Here is a 13,320-nt window from a genome sequence, read left to right on the forward strand (position 1 = left end):
GTGAAACACGCCTGTAAAATACAAAGCAGATTCATCCCCTGGGGAGGTTTACCAGTGATGCCCAAACTATTAAACAATTGTGCGTTGCTCTCAACCCCCCCCCGGGGATGCCGGTAATCAGTTGGAACTCTCTTGAAAACAATACCGCTCAATGTTTATTTTTAGTTTATTGCATGAGTTTCTGAAAAATAGGAAGGGAGGGATTTTAAAATAGTTTTAATAAGTTGAATTTTTCAAATCTTTTAATACACACAATATCCACAATAGGGACATTTTCTCGTTCTTTTGCTTCCTTAAACTTTCTCCCTTTGTCTCCTGAAGGTGCCGACTCTCACTGGGGTACGAGTCCCCTCCTCTCCTGAAGGTGCTGACTCTCACTGGGGTACGGGTCCCCTCCTCTCCTGAAGGTGCTGACTCTCACTGGGGTACGAGTCCCCTCTCCCCCTGAAGGTGCTGACTCTCCCTGGGGTACAGGTCCCCTCCTCTCCTGAAGGTGCTGACTCTCACTGGGGTACAGGTCCCCTCCTCTCCTGAAGGTGCTGACTCTCACTGGGGTACAGGTCCCCTCTCCCCCTGAAGGCGCTGACTCTCACTGGGGTACAGGTCCCCTCCTCTCCTGAAGGTGCTGACTCTCACTGGGGTACGGGTCCCCTCCTCTCCTGAAGGTGCTGACTCTCACTGGGGTACAGGTCCCCTCCTCTCCTGAAGGTGCTGACTCTCACTGGGGTACGGGTCCCCATCTCTCCTGAAGGTGCTGACTCTCACTGGGGTACAGGTCCCCTCCTCTCCTGAAGGTGCTGACTCTCACTGGGGTACAGGTCCCCTCTCCCCCTGAAGGTGCTGACTCTCACTGGGGTACGGGTCCCCTCCTCTCCTGAAGGTGCTGACTCTCACTGGGGTACAGGTCCCCTCCTCTCCTGAAGGTGCTGACTCTCACTGGGGTACGAGTCCCCTCCTCTCCAGAAGGTGCTGACTCTCACTGGGGTACGGGTCCCCTCCTCTCCTGAAGGTGCTGACTCTCACTGGGGTACGGGTCCCCTCCTCTCCTGAAGGTGCTGACTCTCACTGGGGTACGGGTCCCCTCCTCTCCTGAAGGTGCTGACTCTCACTGGGGTACGGGTCCCCTCCTCTCCTGAAGGTGCTGACTCTCACTGGCTCAATGGGCAGAGTCAGAGACCGAGACTGAGACAGTTTACAGATATCTCCCTGAGAGAGGGGGACTGAGAGACACCAGTCAGTGTACAGATATCTCCCTGAGAGAGGGGGACTGAGAGACACCAGTCAGTGTACAGATATCTCCCTGAGAGAGGGGGACTGAGAGACACCAGTCAGTGTACAGATATCTCTGAGAGAGAGGGGGACTGAGAGACCCCAGTCAGTGTACAGATATCTCTGAGAGAGAGATATCTCAGGGAGATACCTGTACACCGACCGGGGTCACTCGGGGAGGTATCTCACTGAGCATTGCCCTCTTGCTTTGTGGGGTCTTGGGGCAGACTCTTTTCTTACCGGTCTCGCAGTGTGTTGGGTCCGAGGTAGGGGTACTGGCTGTCCTTCAACTTCCCTTTAATGAGCTGGTCCAGGGTGTCCTGAAGCAGTGGCTGGTGCTGTGTATACACGTTCTCAATACCCTGCACAGAAAACACTAACCAGTTACACAGCGACGCTCCCGAGGCGCAGCGACCCTCCCTGACCCTCCCCGAGGCGCAGCGACCCTCCCTGACCCTCCCCGAGGCGCAGCGACCCTCCCTGACCCTCCCCGAGGCGCAGCGACCCTCCCTGACCCTCCCCGAGGCGCAGCGACCCTCCCTGACCCTCCCCGAGGCGCAGCGACCCTCCCCGACCCTCCCCGAGGCGCAGTGACCCTCCCCGAGGCAGAGTGACCCTCCCCGAGGCGCAGCGACCCTCCCCGAGGCGCAGCGATATTCCCCGACCCTCCCTGAGGCACAGCGACCCTCCCCAAGACGCAGCGATATTCCCCGACCCTCCCTGAGGCACAGCGACGCTCCCCAACCCACCCTGAGGTGCAGCGACTCTCCCCGAGGCAGAGTGACGCTCCCCGAGACGCAGCGTCGCTCCTTGACACTCCCCCCAGACGCACAATTATCCTCAGTTCATTGTCGACCCTTTCACTGGCAGACCTGGGGGTGAATTTAAAGCTGGGGAGGAGAAGCAGGCACTGAGTGAATAAGATTATCTGTAGATCTGTGACCCTGTCCCACCGAGGGCCGCCTGGGCCGTGCGAGGGGGAGGGAGTGACCCTGTCCCACCGAGGGCCGCCTGGGCTGTGTGAGGGGGAGGGAGTGAGCCTGTCCCCCTGGGCCGTGAGAGGGGGAGGGAGTGAGCCTGTCCCCCTGGGCCGTGAGAGGGGGAGGGAGAGACCCTGTCCCCCTGGGCCGTGAGAGGGGGAGGGAGAGACCCTGTCCCCCTGGGCCGTGAGAGGGGGAGGGAGAGACCCTGTCCCCCTGGGCCGTGAGAGGGGGAGGGAGAGACCCTGTCCCCCTGGGCCGTGAGAGGGGGAGGGAGAGACCCTGTCCCCCTGGGCCGTGAGAGGGGGAGGGAGAGACCCTGTCCCCCTGGGCCGTGAGAGGGGGAGGGAGAGACCCTGTCCCCCTGGGCCGTGAGAGGGGGAGGGAGAGACCCTGTCCCCCTGGGCCGTGAGAGGGGGAGGGAGAGACCCTGTCCCCCTGGGCCGTGAGAGGGGGAGGGAGAGACCCTGTCCCCCTGGGCCGTGAGAGGGGGAGGGAGAGACCCTGTCCCCCTGGGCCGTGAGAGGGGGAGGGAGAGACCCTGTCCCCCTGGGCCGTGAGAGGGGGAGGGAGAGACCCTGTCCCCCTGGGCCGTGAGAGGGGGAGGGAGAGACCCTGTCCCCCTGGGCCGTGAGAGGGGGAGGGAGTGACCCTGTCCCCCTGGGCCGTGAGAGGGGGAGGGAGAGACCCTGTCCCCCGGGGGATGGGGAGGGAGTGACCCTGTCCCCCGGGCCGTGTGAGGGGGAGGGAGTGACCCTGTCCCCCTGGGCCGTGTGAGGGGGAGGGAGTGACCCTGTCCCCCTGGGCCGTGTGAGGGGGAGGGAGTGACCCTGTCCCCCTGGGCCGTGTGAGGGGGAGGGAGTGACCCTGTCCCCCGGGGGATGGGGAGGGAGTGACCCTGTCCCCCGGGGGATGGGGAGGGAGTGACCCTGTCCCCCTGGGCCATGTGAGGGGGAGGGAGTGACCCTGTCCCCCGGGGGATGGGGAGGGAGTGACCCTGTCCCCCGGGGGATGGGGAGGGAGTGACCCTGTCCCCCTGGGGATGGGGAGGGAGTGACCCTGTCCCCCTGGGGATGGGGAGGGAGTGACCCTGTCCCCCTGGGGATGGGGAGGGAGTGACCCTGTCCCCCTGGGGATGGGGAGGGAGTGACCCTGTCCCCCTGGGGATGGGGAGGGAGTGACCCTGTCCCCCTGGGGATGGGGAGGGAGTGACCCTGTCCCCCTGGGGATGGGGAGGGAGTGACCCTGTCCCCCTGGGGATGGGGAGGGAGTGACCCTGTCCCCCTGGGGATGGGGAGGGAGTGACCCTGTCCCCCTGGGGATGGGGAGGGAGTGACCCTGTCCCCCTGGGGATGGGGAGGGAGTGACCCTGTCCCCCGGGGGATGGGGAGGGAGAGGCTCCATCGACAGGCAGCCTCGAGAGGAGGGGAGAGAGCAGGGCGATCGGTCAGCAGGCTCCGAGTGTACCTTCAATCCTTTGAAGAACTGTTTGGTGAGGGCCACAGCATCCTTCGGGGTCACAAAGTCACTTCCTCGGATTCTTTTCCCGCCATACTCCACAACAGCCGACACCAACTAGCATCAATTTAACAGAAAGGAGAGATTAATGGGTTATTCACAGTACAAGGGCCACACAGGGACAGACCTGTACCCCCAGTACTGTACCCCAGTGTTATACAGGGACAGACCTGTACCCCCAGTACTGTACCCCAGTGTTATACAGAGACAGACCTGTACCCACCAGTACTGTACCCCAGTGTTATACAGGGACAGACCTGTACCCACCAGTACTGTACCCCAGTGTTATACAGGGACAGACCTGTACCCACCAGTACTGTACCCCAGTGTTATACAGGGACAGACCTGTACCCACCAGTACTGTACCCCAGTGTTATACAGGGACAGACCTGTACCCACCAGTACTGTACCCCAGTGTTATACAGGGACAGACCTGTACCCACCAGTACTGTACCCCAGTGTTATACAGTGACTGACCTGTACCCACCAGTACTGTACCCCAGTGTTATACAGTGGGGCTCTTGCCTCGTGATCGCCCTCTAGTCCTTCCCCCAAGTGGCCATTCTCGATGGGTGAGCCCAGACCGTACGTGTTGGTTGGACATACAGCAGCAGTCAGCCCGAACCTGTCCTCACTCGACTGCCACACGTATTCAGTAGCCAGCTCGGGTCACTGGACAGTGATCAGGAGCAGGAACCCTGGCTGATTTCCCCTCTCTCTAACCCAGGGGTCACTGGACAGTGATCAGGAGCAGGAACCCTGACTGATTTCCCCTCTCTCTAACCCAGGGGTCACTGGACAGTGATCAGGAGCAGGAACCCTGGCTGATTTCCCCTCTCTCTAACTCAGGGGTCACTGGACAATGATCAGGAGCAGGAACCCTGGCTGATTTCCCCTCTCTCTAACTCAGGGGTCACTGGACAGTGATCAGGAGCAGGAACCCTGGCTGATTTCCCCTCTCTCTAACTCAGGGGTCACTGGACAGTGATCAGGAGCAGGAACCCTGGCTGATTTCCCCTCTCTCTAACTCAGGGGTCACTGGACAGTGATCAGGAGCAGGAACCCTGGCTGATTTCCCCTCTCTCTAACTCAGGGGTCACTGGACAATGATCAGGAGCAGGAACCCTGGCTGATTTCCCCTCTCTCTAACTCAGGGGTCACTGGACAGTGATCGGGAGCAGGAACCCTGACTGATTTCCCCTCTCTCTAACTCAGGGGTCACTGGACAGTGATCGGGAGCAGGAACCCTGACTGATTTCCCCTCTCTCTAACCCAGGGGTCACTGGACAGTGATCAGGAGCAGGAACCCTGGCTGATTTCCCCTCTCTCTAACTCAGGGGTCACTGGACAGTGATCGGGAGCAGGAACCCTGGCTGATTTCCCTCTCTCTCTAACCCAGGGGTCACTGGACAGTGATCAGGAGCAGGAACCCTGGCTGATTTCCCCTCTCTCTAACCCCAGGGGCGCTGAAATCGATGAACTCTGCACAGGCTGGGAGTGTGTTGCTGCGAATGGCTCACTCTGGTGATGTGTTTCCCGGTTGGGTGAGGATGTCACACTGATCGAGGATTCTCACAAGCACAGTGCAAGAGGCCGACACTCACCCGTTTGTACTTCTCTGACACGCCCCTGCGGGCCAGAGCCTCCATCAGGGACGACAGACTGCTGTTACTGTGGCGTTCGTACCGCAGGGCGTAAAGCATGACCAGCCGCACCGCGTCCAGGTCCAACACCTTGGGGTCATGCAGCAGCTTCCTCACGTTCTGGAACAAATCCGATCACAGAGGCAGAGTGAACCGAGCGGCAATATCAGAAAAACAGGCTCTCCAAATACCCGCCTGCCCAGGACCGTCATCAGGGCCGCCCAATACACCCCTCCCAGTCTGACAATACACCCCCCGAACTCACTCCCCCCCCTCGACCGACAATACTCCCCCCGAATACACTCCCCACTCCCCTCCCAGTCTGACAATACACCCCCCGAACTCACTCCCCCCCCCTCGACCGACAATACTCCCCCCGAATACACTCCCCACTCCCCCCCAGACCGACAATACTCCCCCCAACACACTCCCCACTCCCCACTCCCCCTCCCCCCCCAGACCAACAATACACCCCCCGAACTCACTCCCCACCCCCCCCCAGACCGACAATACACCCCCCGAATACACTCCCCCCCCCTCCCCGCCCCCCCCCCAGACCGACAATACTCCCCCCAACACACTCCCCCACCCCCCCCCCCAGACCGACAATACTCCCCCCAACACACTCCCCCACCCCCCCCCAGACCGACAATACTCCCCCCAACACTCCCCCACCCCCCCCCAGACCGACAATACTCCCCCCAACACTCCCCCACCCCCCACCAGACCGACAATACTCCCCCCAACACTCCCCCACCCCCCCCCAGACCGACAATACTCCCTCACCTTCAGCAATGGAGCCCTCAGCTTCTACTCCCCCTCTCCATGCCCATGCCCCTGCCCCCCCCCCCCCCCCCGGAGGCTGACCACCAGTAAGCAGTGTGCTTGTCTGCCCAATGACTCATGTGGTGCTGTTCACTCAGAGTAAGAGACCCCAAACTGTGGGGGGAGGCCGAAACCAAACCCCCGGGCTGCCATTATGCAGCTATTCAGACAGTGGGTCAGTGTCCCCCACTCAGGCCGGGTGGGGAACAATGTGAGGGAGACGTCACCACCCTGAGCTGGGGAGGGGGCAAGGAAATGGCATGTGACCTTTAGCGAGACAGAACATCAAGGAGAAGAGAAAAGAAGTGGAGGACTGGGAGTGACGGGACAGCTGTGACTAGGTTAACGACAGTCTGTACACAGTTACAGTTAGTCATAGGTCACGGGCTGGAGCTCTGGGGCTGTGTGGGACGTAACTGAACAGAGCGCACTCTGTCCTCCTTAACGTCTCCCACTCCCAAACCCTCAATATCCTTCCACCAAAAATACAAAAGCCCCTGTCACCAACATAATTAGAGAATTAAAAAGCAGAAGAAGGTTTGACGTTTGCGGTCAGAGGGTTCCTCGGACAAAAATGGTAAAAATTCAAGAGCAGAGAAACAGACAAATGTCTAAAGACTATTGCACAAAGGCTCATGGTTAACTGTTTAGGGGCTGGATTTTCATCTTGGTTAATAAAGGGTTAATTGGCCTTGTTTTTAGTAGAAATTAAGGGACCTGAATGGAGAGGTAAAGTCTGTGATCTCACTGTTCAAATCCCCTCGCCCGCAAATTCAATTGGAAGAATTATAAGCAAAACAAAAGGCCAATCACAAGACAGCTCCAAAACCTCCTCTTGTCCCTCAAACAGTTAAACCGGAGTAAATGGTGAATGATTTGTTCAGTCACGTTGTGACGTGCCAAACTGAGATAGAAGCCCGGCCCGGGAGGCCGAGGAAGCCCGGCCCGGGAGGCGGAGGAAGCCCGGCCCGGGAGGCGGAGGAAGCCCGGCCCGGGAGGCCGAGGGAGCCCGGCCCGGGAGGCCGAGGGAGCCCGGCCCGGGAGGCCGAGGGAGCCCGGCCCGGGAGGCGGAGGGAGCCCGGCCCGGGAGGCCGAGGAAGCCCGGCCCGGGAGGCGGAGGAAGCCCGGCCCGGGAGGCCGAGGAAGCCCGGCCGAGGAAGCCCGGCCCGGGAGGCCGAGGAAGCCCGGCCCGGGAGGCGGAGGGAGCCCGGCCCGGGAGGCCGAGGAAGCCCGGCCCGGGAGGCGGAGGAAGCCCGGCCCGGGAGGCCGAGGAAGCCCGGCCCGGGAGGCCGAGGAAGCCCGGCCCGGGAGGCCGAGGAAGCCCGGCCCGGGAGGCCGAGGAAGCCCGGCCCGGGAGGCGGAGGGAGCCCGGCCCGGGAGGCCGAGGAAGCCCGGCCCGGGAGGCGGAGGAAGCCCGGCCCGGGAGGCCGAGGAAGCCCGGCCCGGGAGGCCGAGGAAGCCCGGCCCGGGAGGCCGAGGAAGCCCGGCCCGGGAGGCCGAGGAAGCCCGGCCCTCGGACTGTGACACAACGTCCCCGGGGAACAGTCACCTGAAGTATGTGCAGAACATTGTTTTTGAGGGGAAGGGGCGGTCAGCAGGTTAGTAATCAAATCAATTAACCTAGTGTCAGTAACTAGGAGACCTGGGAGGTGGTTAGCAGGTTAGTAATCAAATCAATTAACCTAGTGTCAGTAACTAGGAGACCTGGGAGGTGGTTAGCAGGTTAGTAATCAAATCAATTAACCTAGTGTCAGTAACTAGGAGACCTGGGAGGTGGTCAGCAGGTTAGTAATCAAATCAATTAACCTAGTGTCAGTAACTAGGAGACCTGGGAGGTGGTCAGCAGGTTAGTAATCAAATCAATTAACCTAGTGACAGTAACTAGGAGACCTGGGAGGTGGTCAGCAGGTTAGTAATCAAATCAATTAACCTAGTGTCAGTAACTAGGAGACCTGGGAGGTGGTTAGCAGGTTAGTAATCAAATCAATTAACCTAGTGTCAGTAACTAGGAGACCTGGGAGGTGGTTAGCAGGTTAGTAATCAAATCAATTAACCTAGTGTCAGTAACTAGGAGACCTGGGAGGTGGTTAGCAGGTTAGTAATCAAATCAATTAACCTAGTGTCAGTAACTAGGAGACCTGGGAGGTGGTTAGCAGGTTAGTAATCAAATCAATTAACCTAGTGTCAGTAACTAGGAGACCTGGGAGGTGGTTAGCAGGTTAGTAATCAAATCAATTAACCTAGTGTCAGTAACTAGGAGACCTGGGAGGTGGTCAGCAGCTTCCTTAACTTGAGAAACAGCAGCCAGTTAAATGTAAGTGAGATTGGCATGTGGTAATCTGGAGATATTTTGATGTTGAAGAGAATGATCAATGAAATACTGAGTCAAGTGAATGCAGTGTCAGATGGGACCCTAACCCTAACCCTAACCATTCCACTGCCAAACGTGCAGTAAACAGAAGGGCAAGGAGTCGAAGCATTGGGCCTGTCACAGCACACACGCAGTGCACAGTGCAGTGAACGGGGAGGGCAGCTCGGAAGGTGCTGGCCCTCAGCAGCTAAAGAGCTGGATGAATGAGCTCTGTACTCGATCACATATCCTACCACTTGCACCGTGCGTGACAGCAACATCCCCAAACACACTGACCACACAAACATTTCAAACACATCTTTTTGTTCTCTTTTCCCAGGGAGTAGCGAGCCTGTGGGATCCATTGCCGGCTGGTGAGGTGGGGGCTGACTCTCTGCCTTACGCTGGACCAGTTCCTGACTGGGGCAGAGATTGAATCATATCCCATCCTCCCTGGCTACAGGCGTGGTGCCGGAGGATTGGAGGACTGCTAACGTTGTACCTTCGTTTAAAAAGGGAGAGAGGGATAGACCGAGTAATTATAGGCCAGTCAGTCTAACCTCGGTGGTGGGCAAATTATTGGAATCAATACAAAATAAATCGTCATTTAGAAAGGCACGGGTTAATCAAGGACAGTCAGCGTGGATTTGTTAAGGGAAGGTCGTGTCTGACTAACTTGATTGAATTTTTTGAGGAGGTAACAAGGAGGGTCGATGAGGGTAACACTTTTGATGTAGTCGACATGGATTTTAGCAAGGCTTTTGACAAGGTCCCACATGGCAGACCGGTCAAAAAAGTAAAAGCCCATGGGATCCAAGGGAAAGTGGCAAATTGGATCCAAAATTGGCTCAGTGGCAGGAAGCAAAGGGTAATGGTTGGCGGGTGTTTTTGTGACTGGAAGGCTGTTTCCAGTGGGGTTCCACAGGGTTCAGTACTAGGTCCTTTGCTTTTTGTGGTATATATTAATGATTTAGACCTAAATGTGAGGGGCATGATTAAGAAGTTTGCAGATGATACAAAAATTGACCATGTGGTTGATAGTGAGGAGGAAAGCTGTAGACTGCAGGAAGATATCAATGGACTGGTCAGGTGGGCAGAAAAGTGGCAAATGGAATTCAATCCGGAGAAGTGTGAGGTAATGCATTTAGGGAGGGCAAACAAGGCAAGGGAATACACAATAAATGGGAGGATACTGAGAGGTGTAGAGGAACAGAGGGACCTTGGAGTGCATGTCCACAGATCCCTGAAGGTAGCAGGTAAGTAAGGTGGTTAAAAAGGCATATGGGATAATTGCCTTTATTAGCCGAGGCATAGAATATAAGAGTTATGCTGGAACTGTATAAAACATTGGTTAGGCCACAGCTTGAGTACTGCACACAGTTCTCAAGCTGTGGCTTAACCAATGTTTTATACATTACAGGAAAGATGTGATTGCACTAGAGAGGGTACAGAGGAGATTTACGAGGATGTTGCCAGGGCTGGAGAATTTTAGCTATGAGAAAAGATTGGATAGGCTGGGGGTGTTTTCTTTGGAATAGAGGAGGCTGAGGGGCAATTTAATTGAGGTGTATAAAATTATGAGGGGCCTAGATAGATTGGATAGGGTGGACCTATTTCCCATAGCAGACGGGTCAGTGACCAGGGGCCATAGATTTAAAGTAATTGGTAGAAGGATTAGAGGGGAGGAGAAATGTTTTCACCCAGAGGGTGGTGGGGGCCTGGAACTCACTGCCTGAAAGGGTGGTAGAGGCAGAAACCCTCAACTCATTTAAAAAATACCTGGATGTGCACCTGAAGAGCCGTGACCTACAGGGCTACGGACCAAGTGCTGGAAAGTGGGATTAAGCTGGATAGCTCTTTTTCGGCCAGCATGGACATGATGGGCTGAATGGCCTCCTTCTGTGCCATAACTTTCTATGATTCCATATAGAAAGTTAAGTGGAGTAACAGATAACACTTGGTCCATGTGATCTCCTGTTCTGGTTTCGATCGCCTGAGGGGGTCAGAGAGGAATTTTCCAGAGTATTTTATCCCATATTGGTCCTGGGTTTTCCTCTGCCTCTCCCAGGAGATTGCAGGTCTGCGGGGGGGTAGGAAGTGTGTAGCCAGGATGCTCCAGGCATCATGAGATGTGGGGCAGGCTTGATGGACCAGCTGGTCTTTTCCTGCCCATCATTTTTGTACGTATCTAACACCCAAACTCGCTAATAGTGCCCCAGGGCTGGTGCTGCCCAGGTACCACGGTGAACCCCAGTCGGTCTGAGGCTGATCCCCCACAGCATTCATCACAGGACACGTCTCAATCAACAGCCCGAGTACAGACTCACCGCAGACACTTTGTGCACAGGAGGATTCCACAAAGAGCAATTAGACAAGTGACCAGTTTATCTGTTTGTTTTTCCCGGTAGTGTTAGTTTATGGAGAAATATTGGCAAGGATAGAAACAGGAGAACGCCCTGCTCCCCTTCACATAGAACTGGGGGACCCTTAACATCCATCAGAACCATCGGAACAGGCAGACGGGGCCTCGGGTTAACGTCTTATCCGAAAGACGGCACCTCCTGCAATGCAGCACTCCCTCGGTACCGCACTGGAGCATCGGCCGAGATTGGAGAGAGGGTCAAGCACATGACCTCTGACCCAGAAGTGACAGTGTTACTGAATGGGCCCAACTGGCCAAGGGGAAAGGGAGGTGGGTTTCAAACAGAAGATTCAGAGCACAGCCCCCCTCACTCACTCCCTCGATACGACACAGCCCCCCTCACTCACTCCCTCCCTCGATACGACACAGCCCCCCTCACTCACTCCCTCCCTCGATACGACACAGCCCCCCTCACTCACTCACTCCCTCGATACGACACAGCCCCCCTCACTCACTCCCTCGATACGACACAGCCCCCCTCACTCACTCCCTCGATACGACACAGCCCCCCTCACTCACTCCCTCGATACGACACAGCCCCCCTCACTCACTCCCTCGATACGACACAGCCCCCCTCACTCACTCCCTCGATACGACACAGCCCCCCTCACTCACTCCCTCGATACGACACAGCCCCCCTCACTCACTCCCTCGATACGACACAGCCCCCCTCACTCACTCCCTCGATACGACACAGCCCCCCTCACTCACTCCCTCGATACGACACAGCCCCCCTCACCTCACTCCCTCGATACGACACAGCCCCCCTCACTCACTCCCTCGATACGACACAGCCCCCCTCACTCACTCCCTCGATACGACACAGCCCCCCTCACTCACTCCCTCGATACGACACAGCCCCCCTCACTCACTCCCTCGATACGACACAGCCCTCCTCACTCACTCCCTCCCTCGATACGACACAGCCCCCCTCACTCACTCCCCTCAATACGACACAGCCCCCCTCACTCCCTCCCCTCGATACACTATCTGTAAATAAACCATGTGACAGACACTTTGATCCAAACCCTTGCAGAGTTGGTGCAGTAACTGAGAGGAAGTTGAGCAACTTCCTGTTACGAGTTTCCACTTTTCCCCAGACCAGAGAGGAAGTTTTGCTAAACACTGGACTGCAGGCGGTCAGACATCATAACCTCCATGGCAAATGCTGCAACGCAGGACTGCGGGCATGTGGGGGGGGGGGTTTACCCCCTCTGCACAATTTACCCACATCACAACACCTCCGCAATAAAAGCGAAAAGGCACGGCCCACTGCGTTAGATACAGAGTAAAGCTCCCTCTACACTGTCCCATCAAACACTCCCAGGGCAGGTACAGGGTTAGATACAGAGTAAAGCTCCCTCTACACTGTCCCATCAAACACTCCCAGGGCAGGTACAGAGTTAGATACAGAGTAAAGCTCCCTCTACACTGTCCCATCAAACACTCCCAGGGCAGGTACAGGGTTAGATACAGAGTAAAGCTCCCTCTACACTGTCCCATCAAACACTCCCAGGGCAGGTACAGGGTTAGATACAGAGTAAAGCTCCCTCTACACTGTCCCATCAAACACTCCCAGGGCAGGTACAGGGTTAGATACAGAGTAAAGCTCCCTCTACACTGTCCCATCAAACACTCCCAGGGCAGGTACAGCACGGGTTAGATACAGAGTAAAGCTCCCTCTACACTGTCCCATCAAACACTCCCAGGGCAGGTACAGCACGGGTTAGATACAGAGTAAAGCTCCCTCTACACTGTCCCATCAAACACTCCCAGGGCAGGTACAGCACGGGTTAGATACAGAGTAAAGCTCCCTCTACACTGTCCCATCAAACACTCCCAGGGCAGGTACAGCACGGGTTAGATACAGAGTAAAGCTCCCTCTACACTGTCCCATCAAACACTCCCAGGGCAGGTACAGCACGGAGTAGACTACGGCACCGAGGAGAGGTGGGGAGAAAATGTCGTCAATATATAAACAATGATAAATGCTGATGTCTAGTTCTAGTCAGGCAGGGACAGGTCTGCTCAGTGAGCAACAGAAATGAAAGGAGGCGATGGAGAGGCCACTGAACTGAGGCTGTGAACAACAAGCCCCTTGGGGGGAGGGTTAAGGAGCACGGAGAGCACAACAGGATGTCAACAATGTCTCCCATTGTTAACGCAAGCAGTCCGGAAACATGTTGCAGAGAAGGGCTTAAGGTCACTGGTATTGGCTCACTGCCAAACTCCGACAGCAGTGAAACAGTGTGGGGCAGCCTGGCCCTGCACAGCGACAGCTTGATATATGTTCTAGGTGATGTCTGGAATAAC

General features: G+C 56.7%; 1 protein-coding gene across 2 annotated transcripts in view; it reads right to left on the minus strand.

Annotated features, from left to right (window-relative positions):
* vps45 (vacuolar protein sorting 45 homolog) overlaps positions 1 to 13,320 on the minus strand; it is a 47,663-nt gene that overhangs the window by 15,669 nt on the left and 18,674 nt on the right. For both annotated transcript variants that reach the window (XM_067975827.1, XM_067975828.1), the window contains exons 11-13: positions 5,372 to 5,530; positions 3,717 to 3,824; positions 1,510 to 1,631 (exon numbers count right to left, since the gene is read on the minus strand). In XM_067975827.1, the coding sequence (XP_067831928.1) occupies positions 1,510 to 1,631; positions 3,717 to 3,824; positions 5,372 to 5,530 (389 nt within the window). The remainder of the gene's footprint in view (positions 1 to 1,509; positions 1,632 to 3,716; positions 3,825 to 5,371; positions 5,531 to 13,320) is intronic.

This window comes from Heptranchias perlo, chromosome 44, assembly GCF_035084215.1.
Source record: "Heptranchias perlo isolate sHepPer1 chromosome 44, sHepPer1.hap1, whole genome shotgun sequence".
NCBI lineage: Eukaryota > Metazoa > Chordata > Chondrichthyes > Hexanchiformes > Hexanchidae > Heptranchias > Heptranchias perlo.